Raw genomic sequence first — 10,135 nt, forward strand, 5'->3', positions numbered from 1 at the left:
ATATCATCTAGCCGAAGCTTTAGTGTAATACCCCTAGTTCTTTCCCCAGAAACCAGTAATATGCACAACACGAAAAAAGCAGACGCCAAAAATCTTGATTTGACAACTTTTTCTTCCTTTAGGACTTGAACGTTAGAAACGTTTAGACTAGGGTTAATTTACTTCGGATCGGTCCAGACCTTCTAAGAGAAAAACGTTGGTTTCCATTCTTAGAACCGCAAATCCCAACCAATCTGCGGACCCAGCCGTGGCAGCTCCTCCGCGACACTCTGCACGTCCTTGTCACCGCGGCCGCTGAGGTTCAGGACAATGTTTTGGTCCTGGCTCATAGTCTTTGCGAGCTGGACGGCGCCGTAGACAGCGTGGGATGATTCGAGGGCGGGGATGATGCCTTCGAGTTGTGAGAGCAGACGGAAACCTTCCAGGGCTTGCGCGTCCGTGGCGGCCGTGAAGGTCGCACGGTTGGTTTCCTTCCAGTTGCTCAGCTCGGGCCCCACACCCGGGTAGTCTAGGCCCGCGGAGACAGAGTGCGTGTCGGTGATCATGCCGTGCTGGTCCTGCAGGATGTAGGTGCGTACGCCGTGGAGGACGCCCGCAGAGCCCTTGGTCAGGGTCGCGGCGTGGCGGTTTGTGTCGAGACCATCGCCACCGGCTTCGACGCCCAGCAGTTTCACGCTTGGTTCCTTGGAGAACGGGTAGAACATACCGACGGCGTTGCTGCCACCGCCGACGCACGCCACCACGGCGTCGGGCAGCTTGCCCGTCAGCTCCAGCATCTGCTGCTTTGTCTCCTCGCCGATGACGGACTGGAAGGTGCGAACAATAGTCGGGAAGGGGTGAGGGCCGATCGCGGAGCCGATCACATAGTGTGTCGTGTCGAGATCCGTCACCCAGGCACGCAGGGCTTCGTTAACCGCGTCGCGCAGCGTCTTGCTGCCCGCATCAACTGCCACTACGGATGCCCCCAGCAGCTTGATCCGGAAGACGTTGAGCGCTTGTCGCCGGACGTCCTCGGCACCCATGTAGATGACGCACTCCATGCCGAACTTGGCACAGACCGTCGCCGTGGCCACACCGTGTTGGCCAGCACCGGTTTCTGCGATAATCCTCGTCTTGCCGAGTCTCCGGGCGAGTAGCACTTGCCCCAGGGCATTGTTGATCTTGTGACTACCGGTGTGGTTGAGGTCTTCACGCTTGAGCCAGATCTTGGCGCCGCCAACATGTTCCGTCAAGCGGTTGGCCAGATGGAGCTTGCTTGGCCGGCCCATGTAGGAATAGTAGGAGCGATACTCTTCCCAGAACTTGGGATCATTCCGGGCCTCCTCGAACCCTCTCTCGAGTTCAGCCAGACAGTCCATCAAAGACTCGGGAACATATTGACCGCCAAACTTTCCAAACCGAGAAGGTTGATTGGCCGGATCGCCTCTGGAGTTGAGAGCGTCGATCTGATCCATCAGGCCCGCATCAGCGCTGCTAGCGCCAACTTCGCCCTCGGTGATTGTCACAGTCGGTTGAGCCTCATTTGACTCCGGGATCTTCTTCTCAACCACTTCCAACACTGTCTTCACTCCGGTTATGTTGCCTGCAGCATCTCTCTCCAATTTCCGGCCAGTCACGCTAGTGACGAATTCTTCAACCTTGGATGCCCCTTGTCCGGCCGGCGCCTCACGCAGAACGTTGATAATCTGACTACCAATCACAACGCCCTCGGCAATATCCTGGACTGCCAAATAATGCTCCCTAGTGCTAACGCCGAATCCCAGCGCAGCAGGGACGTTCCCAGAGTATTTGTGAACACGCCCCAGCAGCTCGGGAAGCCCAGAACTCAAAGTACCCGTAACGCCGGTAACACCCATGCGAGACACTACATAAATGAAGGAGTCTGCGATCTTGCAGAGCAGTTTCATGCGAGAGTCTGATGTTGCTGGCGCAATCAATGGCACGTAGGACAATCTGTCAAACAGGATTAGCGAATGCTCACAAGTAGAAAGCCCAAAGACTTACCCAGTCTGATTGCAAAGGCTCCGGAATCGCACCGCCTCCTCGGGAGGCAAGTCGACGATGATGAATCCATTGGCCCCGGCCTCTTTAGCGTCATTGAGCATCCGTTCCTCGCCATATTGAAGCACTGGATTGTAGTATCCCATAAACAGCACCGGAGCCTTGAGACCTCTCCTTCGGGCCTCGCGAAGCAGGTTCAGAACTGTTCCAACATTGACACCATTGGCAAGGGCCTGCGTGTTGGCTCTCTGAATTGTCGGTCCATCCGCAATTGGATCAGTAAAAGGCAGTCCGAATTCAATAATATCTATAGAATCGTCACAATCGCATGGTCAGCGCACGACTTCAAACGGCGGCAAGGGAAAATGATGGATTGCATACCGGCTCCTCCATTCTCCAAAGCTAAGAGGATGTCAACACTCTCCTCAACCGTTGGATATCCTGCCGTGACATAGGCCACCAAGGCCGCGCGCTTTTCGTGCTTGCATTTCTCGAAAGTCTGCTTTATGGCATCCATGGCGGGCGGCGAAAGAGAGGACGCGCCAAACTTGGACGCACGGCCAAAGATCAACAAAAAAAAGGGGGAAAGATGAACAGGCAGGGTAAAAGTGAACCGGCCGAAGGGAGAGGCTGTTATACAGGGGCGAAGTGAGGCAACGAAATCTCAATTGTAAGTTCGAATATTTCACATCAGAAGGCCTAGGTACTTTGGCCGAACATACCGAATTGAGTCATACAGCCCCTCCGCAATCGGCGGTAGGTCACGTGAAAATTTGATAAGATAAGATTGTGCATGCGCCACCTGACGGTTTGGGGTTAGGCCGGTCAGGTTTTCACGTGGTAAAATACGACGAAATTACGCCCGACTTACAGTATCAAGCTACGAGACGCTTAGGTAATCCGAGGTGCTCACTCCGCCCGCTGACCGCGACCAACTAGCACGAGTACCGGACAAAGCTCACTGCGGTCACGGTCGACATACACAGCAGTACCCCGCGCACTCCTTATCCTTGTGTTCAACATTGCGCGCGGTCGAGGGAACATCTGTCACCATGGCTCCGGGATTGCTCGATCCTCGTATGACCTCCATCAAACCCCGTATCCGGTACAATACCATCGGAGGTGTGAACGGACCGCTGGTTATCTTGGACAATGTAGGATGCTCTGCCGCGTGAAGGAGACCATGTGGTATGGTGCTGACGGATGCCATTTGCAAGGTCAAATTTCCCCGGTACAATGAAATCGTGTCGTTGACACTCCCCGATGGTTCGGAGCGGTCGGGTCAGGTCCTGGAGGCGCGAGGTAGGTGGTGGCAGAACTCATGCGGGGTTTGATCGATTGAACTTGTGCTGATGGACGTTCTGTTCAGGTAATCGTGCCGTCGTCCAGGTACGGAGATCGACCTTTGCAACATTCGTACATGGACGTTGACAACTTGCCGCAGGTGTTCGAAGGCACACCTGGTATCGATGTGAAGAAGGTATGAAGTGCCGTGGTGTGGCTACTTGACAGTTGTATTCTGACTTGCGCAGACAAAAGTCGAATTCACTGGGCACAGCTTGAAGCTTGGTGTCTCGGAAGATATGCTGGGACGTATCTTTGATGGATCTGGCCGTCCGATCGACAAAGGACCAAAGGTGTTAGCGGAGGATTACCTCGATATCAACGGCAGTCCAATCAACCCATATTCGCGAGTAAGATATGATGTGTCCCCTTTCCAAGAGCGCGATATTAAGTCGTCGAATAGGTGTACCCAGAGGAAATGATCTCGACCGGTATCTCGGCGATCGACACGATGAACTCGATCGCTCGTGGCCAGAAGATTCCCATTTTCTCGTCTGCTGGTCTGCCGCACAATGAGATTGCCGCGCAGATCTGCCGTCAAGCTGGCTTGGTTAAGAAGGATGTCCACGACGGCCACGAGGACAACTTCTCCATCGTTTTCGCGGCCATGGGTGTCAACCAGGAGACTGCTCGATTCTTTACCCGCGATTTCGAGGAAAATGGCAGTATGGAGCGTGTCACGCTGTTCCTGAACTTGGCCAACGACCCGACGTAGGTGCTCTCCTATTCTTGCCGCTGGAACACTGTATAACTGATTGTGGTTCAGTATTGAGCGTATCATCACGCCGCGCCTAGCCCTGACGACAGCTGAGTACTACGCTTATCAGCTGGAGAAGCACGTCCTGGTTATCATGACCGATTTGTCGGCGTACTGCGATGCTCTTCGCGAGGTGTCCGCTGCACGAGAAGAAGTGCCTGGACGACGTGGATATCCCGGTTACATGTACACTGACTTGTCGACTCTGTATGAGCGCGCTGGACGTGTTGAGGGTCGGAATGGATCAATTACCCAGATTCCTATTCTGACGATGCCGAACGAGGGTACGTGCCAGAGAGCGATCACATTCAGTGCGGTGGGATGTAGATGCTGACTAGACGTTCAACAGATATTACCCACCCTATTCCAGACTTGACTGGCTATATTACCGAAGGGCAGATCTTCGTCGACCGTCAGCTGCACAACAAGGGTATTTACCCACCGATCAACGTGCTGCCGTCCCTGTCGCGTCTGATGAAATCCGCCATTGGTGAGGGACGGACACGAAAGGATCATGCGGATGTCTCGAACCAACTCTACGCCAAATATGCCATTGGCCGTGATGCTGGTAAGATTCCTCTTTCCTCCACGCCCTTTCCACAGGAGAATTGACTGACTCGGTAAACAGCGGCCATGAAAGCGGTCGTCGGTGAGGAGGCCCTCTCCGCCGAAGACAAACTTTCGCTTGAATTCCTCGACAAGTTCGAGCGCACCTTCATCACCCAGGGCCCTTACGAATCCCGCACCATCTACGAGTCCCTCGATATCGCATGGGGGCTGCTCCGCATCTACCCGAAGGAACTCCTCAACCGGATCCCGAAGAAGATCCTCGACGAGTTCTACGCCCGTGCAGGCACCAAGACCCGCAAGCCCAACAAGGATACCCGCGACAATACCGAGCAGCAGCAACAGCAGCAACAGCAGGAGGCAAGTTTGATTGACGCGTGATTCCTGCTCTGTTCTGTTCTGTTCTGTCCTGTATCTGTTCCTGTCACTTGTGTCTATTCCTAGTGATAGATAATGACTTGTTGTTAACTTGTTGGGTTGCCCAGCATGTTTTCCGGCACCCGAGCCCAATTCGACGTGACAGATTTTCAACACGCAGAGATTCGAGCTCGCGTTTCAGTTTCAGTTCCGATTCGTCTTTCAGTTCTTTTAGCTCGTAGTGTGAAGTAAACCGTCCTGAATCCATACGTACCACAGTCGACCGCGTTATGGTTTGACACTCAATCTCCAGCCACGCCCTTTGGCACTGGACAATAATGTCCTAACCCATTACTCAAAAGGCGAGTTCGCATTTCGGGGTTTTTCGTTTTGTTCTCTTTTCTCGTTTCGGGTTGCTTCCTGTTATACTCTACTGTGCTGAACCCGCGCCATGGTTCACTTTCGAATTCAACACAAACTTCCATTTCGCAGGTTTCAAGACATCCGACATGCAATATAAAATACGTGATGAGCAGTGGAAATAGACGACTGTACAAGGGCTTCACAAGAAATTCGGTTAAGCCGTTAGATACCTACCTGCACCTACCTATACTGTATGAAGACTTCCCGTCTGAGGTCAATTCCAGCATTCCCATGTGTCCTGACCTCAATATTTTAATCTTAACAGAGAATGAATGCATGAAGTGAGCCATGCTGCGCTTGATGAGAAATCGCCTATTCGTTTACGTCTTAGGTACACTTCCTGCCGGAAAACACACACACGTCCAGCATCGGCTGGAATATCAGCCTGAAATGGATAGTGATAACGATGTGAATAGAGAAGTGGACGAAGAGCTTCGAACCCGAAAGGTTATTGTCAACATCTAGTACAGTACTCCACACAATCATGCCTTCATGCCATCGCATATCCGTAGGGTTCATTGCATCGTCAATCGAGACGTTTTTGCTTCCATGCTCCCGTCAACACCAATGATATAACCGTCAAAAGTCATCAAAGAGCAAAGGAAAAAGGACACCAGAACGCCAGACCGGGTACTCAATCAATCTTCGCCATGGCCAAACTCCTCGGAGTCGTAAGATTGTTTGACAGCCTCACACGATGCGTTTTTTTGGAATGTTTCTTGAGCTTCTTGCGTGCAACCATCACCGGTACGGACGATTTCATCACAATGTAGTTGCTAAATGATCCCAGTAGTACCCTTCACTCCAGGGTTAGCTTTCATTCCAGTCGTTCGAGTGGTATCACCTACCCCTTCAGCGCGCTACGTCCCCGAGAGCCTAAGATAACCAGAGTTGGCTCTAATCCATCAATCTGGCAAGTAACGGTCAGCACTTGGTCGCAACCTATTCAGACATCCAGCTCACAGCTTCAGTCAGCAAATGCTTTGGACTTTTGCAATGGATAGCTTCCACCGCCACGCGCACTTGTAGCATCGTCTTTCGTAGCAAGCGAACACAGGTCTGAGAAATGTCTTCGATGGCCCGCGCCCGCTCCGCCTCGGCCCTGGACAATGCCCTCGTGTCAACTGAACTACTGCGCGAGTTGCTCTTGCTATCAGACCCGAAGTACGCTGCCAGCGCGTGTGGGATCAGACTGCTGGAATTCTGCGACCGCAGCGCGGTCTTCTCCGTCTGCTTGCCAACAATGTCCGTCGTGTCTTGCATCACTTTGGCGCCATCGCCGATCTGCACGGAGTTATCGTACTCGACCGCGCCCGCGCTGTCGTCTGCAATTGCATACACGGCAAACAGAGTGTCTCCGTCGCGAAGGATCGTCCCGATGGTCCACTCCAACGCATAAACGGACTCCTCGCTGAGATCTGTGGCCACCAGATACTTGCGTAGCCGCCGCTTACCCTCCGCAGCCTCTTGTTGTAAGCGAGGGAAGTCCCCACGGATGATTGTACGAATGCCTCGGCAAGGAATGCTGTTGTCCACCGTGGACATGTAGATGCTGAGGTTCTGAGCCTGCTTGATGTCGGATAGGTTTGCTTCGTCATCGGAGCCCACCGGTGTGTTGAAGGCTGATGTATTGTTATCGAAGTTGGTGTTGGGATGCACGGAGCTTCTTCTCGGTCCCGGCGAGAGTACAGATCTCCGTCTGCCACGGCGAGGGGGAGCCATTAACTCGCCTCAAGCAGAATAGTCAGCTCGGAACGCCACAAGGAGCCAAATTGAGTAACGCACTCTCTTCCTGCAGTTCGTGGAATAGGTCCAAGGCACCTCTCCGCGCTGGACTGGGTGACGATGGCGCAGGTCCCGGTCCTCTCTTTCCACTCCAACCACCAGGCGGCGGTTCCGGCGCGGGATCTGCCTTCTTTTTGCTCCTGCCACGCGGCTTTACCGGCCCCCGTCGAATGTCATCCTCGGAGCTGCTGTCATCATCGTCGTCTTCGGTGGTCTCAGCATACTCTGAATTCTCGTCTGCGCTCTCCACTTTGTCTTTGGCCAGGCGTACGTCTTCGCGGCTGTTGTTGTTCTCCTTTAATACCGATGCTAAACTAGAAGAGGACCCCTTCTGATCCATGTTGACCTTTTCGTCGAGTGCGCTCAAGTTTTGGTCGGAAGTTCTCGCAGGAGACCGCAAAGACTGCAAGGTTTTGGACCTCGGCGGGACAATTCCCGAGGGGCGTTCTGACTCGCGTACTATCAATTAGTCACCACTCACAATCAGAATCATATGGCTGGGGGTGGGTGTGATGTGGATCATGTTCATGGGTCTGGCCGTTCGGGCTCCAAGAAAATCTTACGTACCGCCGAGCGCGATGTGGGGAGCGCTGCGGAAGAGGTCGACGGGTGGCTTATTGCTTCTGCTTTTCTTCGACGACTTTGATGATTTCACCTGGGTAATAGTCGTATCGGATGAGCGGCGGTCTGGCTCGGCTTCGGGCACCAAATCATCCGAATCCAGGACCGAGAGCGGCGTGTTGGCCCAGGGCGACGAATCCGCCAGGGGACTAAGAGGGCTGGCGAGAGGTGAACGCCGAGATGTAGACGGGCTGATTCCGACACCGATGCCCGCAATAGACCCATGTCGAGCGTAAGCTAATGGCGAGGGCCGCAAAGAAGCTTCGCGGGTGTCCGGCATGCTCCGCGACACGGGAGCGGGGCTAGTGCGGCGCTGGGCCCTCGCGTTCTTCTTGGGCGCGTTGTCCATCAACCGGAGCAGTTCCCGGCGTTCCTCTTCCAGCGCTTGATCCAGCGACATCTTCAAGGAGGAATGTCGCGGGACAGTCGATGAATCCTGAGACATTGTGGGCAGTGTGTTGATGCAAGATGTAGTTCTGATGAGATCAGATTCAGGCAGGGGCGAGAGCTCCTGCTTTAATAAACCTTGTGGCATTTATCAGAATCATCGGATTGGAATGACCAACTAAATCACTCACTCCAAGGCCGTGAATGGGCTAACCCAGCTACCAGCAGCAGGCCCCATGCATCATCAGCCTCATCAATATCGGCCTGCAGGGCCAGATGCACTCACCGTAATCCGTCTGTTACAACTGTGCTTGAACGTTGGAAGTTGGCGAGAACATGGATGATGACAAATGCCCTTGTGATCCCGAAGGGCAAGCGCCTACCTTTGATCCTTCCTTCCCCTCGGCCCAGAATGCAGGAGGGAGGAAGAAGGAAAGAGCATGGCCATAGCTCCTTCCCTGCAAATCACTGGATCGTGGGGTAAGGAAGGAGCCTCCCAGTCTAAGAGTCTCGGCATCATCCATTAAGATTAGGAAGGAGCACCGGGCTGTTCTGACTATCCTTCATGTGATTCGCGGTGAGGAGTGATTGACGCCTGGGGCCGACCATTCTCCCCAAAGGTACAGCGGCTTAAGGGCAGAGATAAGGCCATTATCGGTTCACGGTTCATTTATATTCTAGCATACACTATGCCATCAAACAATTCCCAATATTCATTCCCTTTCCCAAACTCCTGGAAACCTAAAATAGATGAACAAATCCCAGCACAACAAATGATTAGGTATACGGTCACGCGCGCGAGCGCTTGGAGTTGCTGGATCGAGTATTGCCCTTGGATGACTTGCGGGCAGCAACTTCAGCGAACGCCTCTTCCGGGGGCTCTTCCGGCGCCATCCGCTTCTTGCCCTTTGGCGCGTACTTAGCTTCGAGGCGGTCGAAGAAGTCCGCTGCTCGAGCCTGCTGTCGCTGCTGGATCAGGGCCGCCAGAGCATTGTCATCGGCTTTGCCGGCCTTGGCCTTGCGGCCCTTGCCGCCACTCTGCGCGCCTTTGGCGTCCAGTTCCTTGGACAATTTCTCGGCTTCCTTGGCTTCCTCTTGCGCGCGCTTGACCCGCTTTTTGCGCTTGCTCTCTGGCTCCTCGGTGTAGTTTTTCCAGGCCGTCACCTCGCCGTCGGCAATGGCTTTGTCAATAATGGCGCGGAACCGCTCATCATCGTCGAGCACGTTGCTGAGCATGACCACCTCGTAGACTTTATCCAAATCGCCCTGGAACTGCTCAAAGGCGGCCAGCAAGTCCTGCCGCTCCTCCTCGGAGCCTTGGTATTCCTTCTTGACCTTGTCGATGGCCGAAACGTCCACAACACTGGAAAACTGTTCCCGGAAGAAATCAGCCCAGTCGAAGTCATCATCGTCCAGATCGAGCGATTCAGATGTGCTGCCCGTTGTGTCGTACCGGCGACGCCGCCGCTCGTCGGACAGAATCGCGTATGCGAACGCAATCTCCTGGAACTTTCTGTTCGCTTCCTCCTTGGCATCTGGCGGCGCCTTATCTGAAAAAAGTCAGCTTCACCGCTGGATGCCACCAGGCCGACTGATATTCATAGAATTGGTAGTACCTGGGTGATGCTTCAGGGCCTTTTTGCGGTAGGCGGATTTGATCTCGTCGGCAGAGGCTTTCTCGCCAACCCCCAGCACCTCGTAAGGATTTATTTCAGCGGGCGGCTCGCCCGGCACGTTTTCATCATGAGACATGATTTTATCGACGTCGAATGAGTGCTCTCTGGGTCACCGAATCCATACAATGGTCAACTGCCCCAGCGCGTGTTGGACGCGTTATTGAGCCATGTGAATTTCCGTAATAGTTTCCGTTTTCGGGCAGTAACTTGAGTCGTT

The 10,135-nt window shown here is 53.8% G+C and overlaps 4 protein-coding genes across 4 annotated transcripts; 1 reads left to right on the forward strand and 3 right to left on the reverse strand.

Moving 5' to 3' along the window:
- Positions 1-209: 209 nt before the first annotated feature.
- Positions 210-2,518, reverse strand: VTN49DRAFT_6911 (uncharacterized protein; the record flags this gene model as incomplete). Its single annotated transcript, XM_069415122.1, has 3 exons — positions 210-1,953; positions 2,005-2,308; positions 2,383-2,518. The coding sequence occupies 3 exons, from the start codon at positions 2,516-2,518 to the stop codon at positions 210-212; spliced, it is 2,184 nt and encodes a 727-aa protein (XP_069264951.1).
- A 535-nt stretch (positions 2,519-3,053) lies between these two features.
- Positions 3,054-5,050, forward strand: VTN49DRAFT_6912 (uncharacterized protein; the record flags this gene model as incomplete). The annotated part of the gene is made up of 9 exons (XM_069415123.1): positions 3,054-3,155; positions 3,219-3,303; positions 3,371-3,390; positions 3,446-3,481; positions 3,534-3,695; positions 3,749-4,056; positions 4,112-4,386; positions 4,452-4,670; positions 4,731-5,050. 9 exons carry the CDS (start codon positions 3,054-3,056, stop codon positions 5,048-5,050), a joined length of 1,527 nt encoding a protein of 508 aa, XP_069264952.1.
- Positions 5,051-6,083: 1,033 nt separating this feature from the next.
- Positions 6,084-8,300, reverse strand: VTN49DRAFT_6913 (uncharacterized protein; the record flags this gene model as incomplete). Its single annotated transcript, XM_069415124.1, has 5 exons — positions 6,084-6,246; positions 6,298-6,359; positions 6,413-7,179; positions 7,235-7,681; positions 7,802-8,300. 5 exons carry the CDS (start codon positions 8,298-8,300, stop codon positions 6,084-6,086), a joined length of 1,938 nt encoding a protein of 645 aa, XP_069264953.1.
- A 731-nt stretch (positions 8,301-9,031) lies between these two features.
- On the reverse strand, positions 9,032-9,994 carry VTN49DRAFT_6914 (uncharacterized protein; the record flags this gene model as incomplete). The annotated part of the gene is made up of 2 exons (XM_069415125.1): positions 9,032-9,792; positions 9,859-9,994. The coding sequence occupies 2 exons, from the start codon at positions 9,992-9,994 to the stop codon at positions 9,032-9,034; spliced, it is 897 nt and encodes a 298-aa protein (XP_069264954.1).
- Between the last annotated feature and the right edge of the window lie 141 nt (positions 9,995-10,135).

The sequence above is a fragment of the Thermomyces lanuginosus genome (assembly GCF_041956635.1).
Source record: "Thermomyces lanuginosus strain ATCC 200065 unplaced genomic scaffold VTN49scaffold_42, whole genome shotgun sequence".
NCBI lineage: Eukaryota > Fungi > Ascomycota > Eurotiomycetes > Eurotiales > Trichocomaceae > Thermomyces > Thermomyces lanuginosus.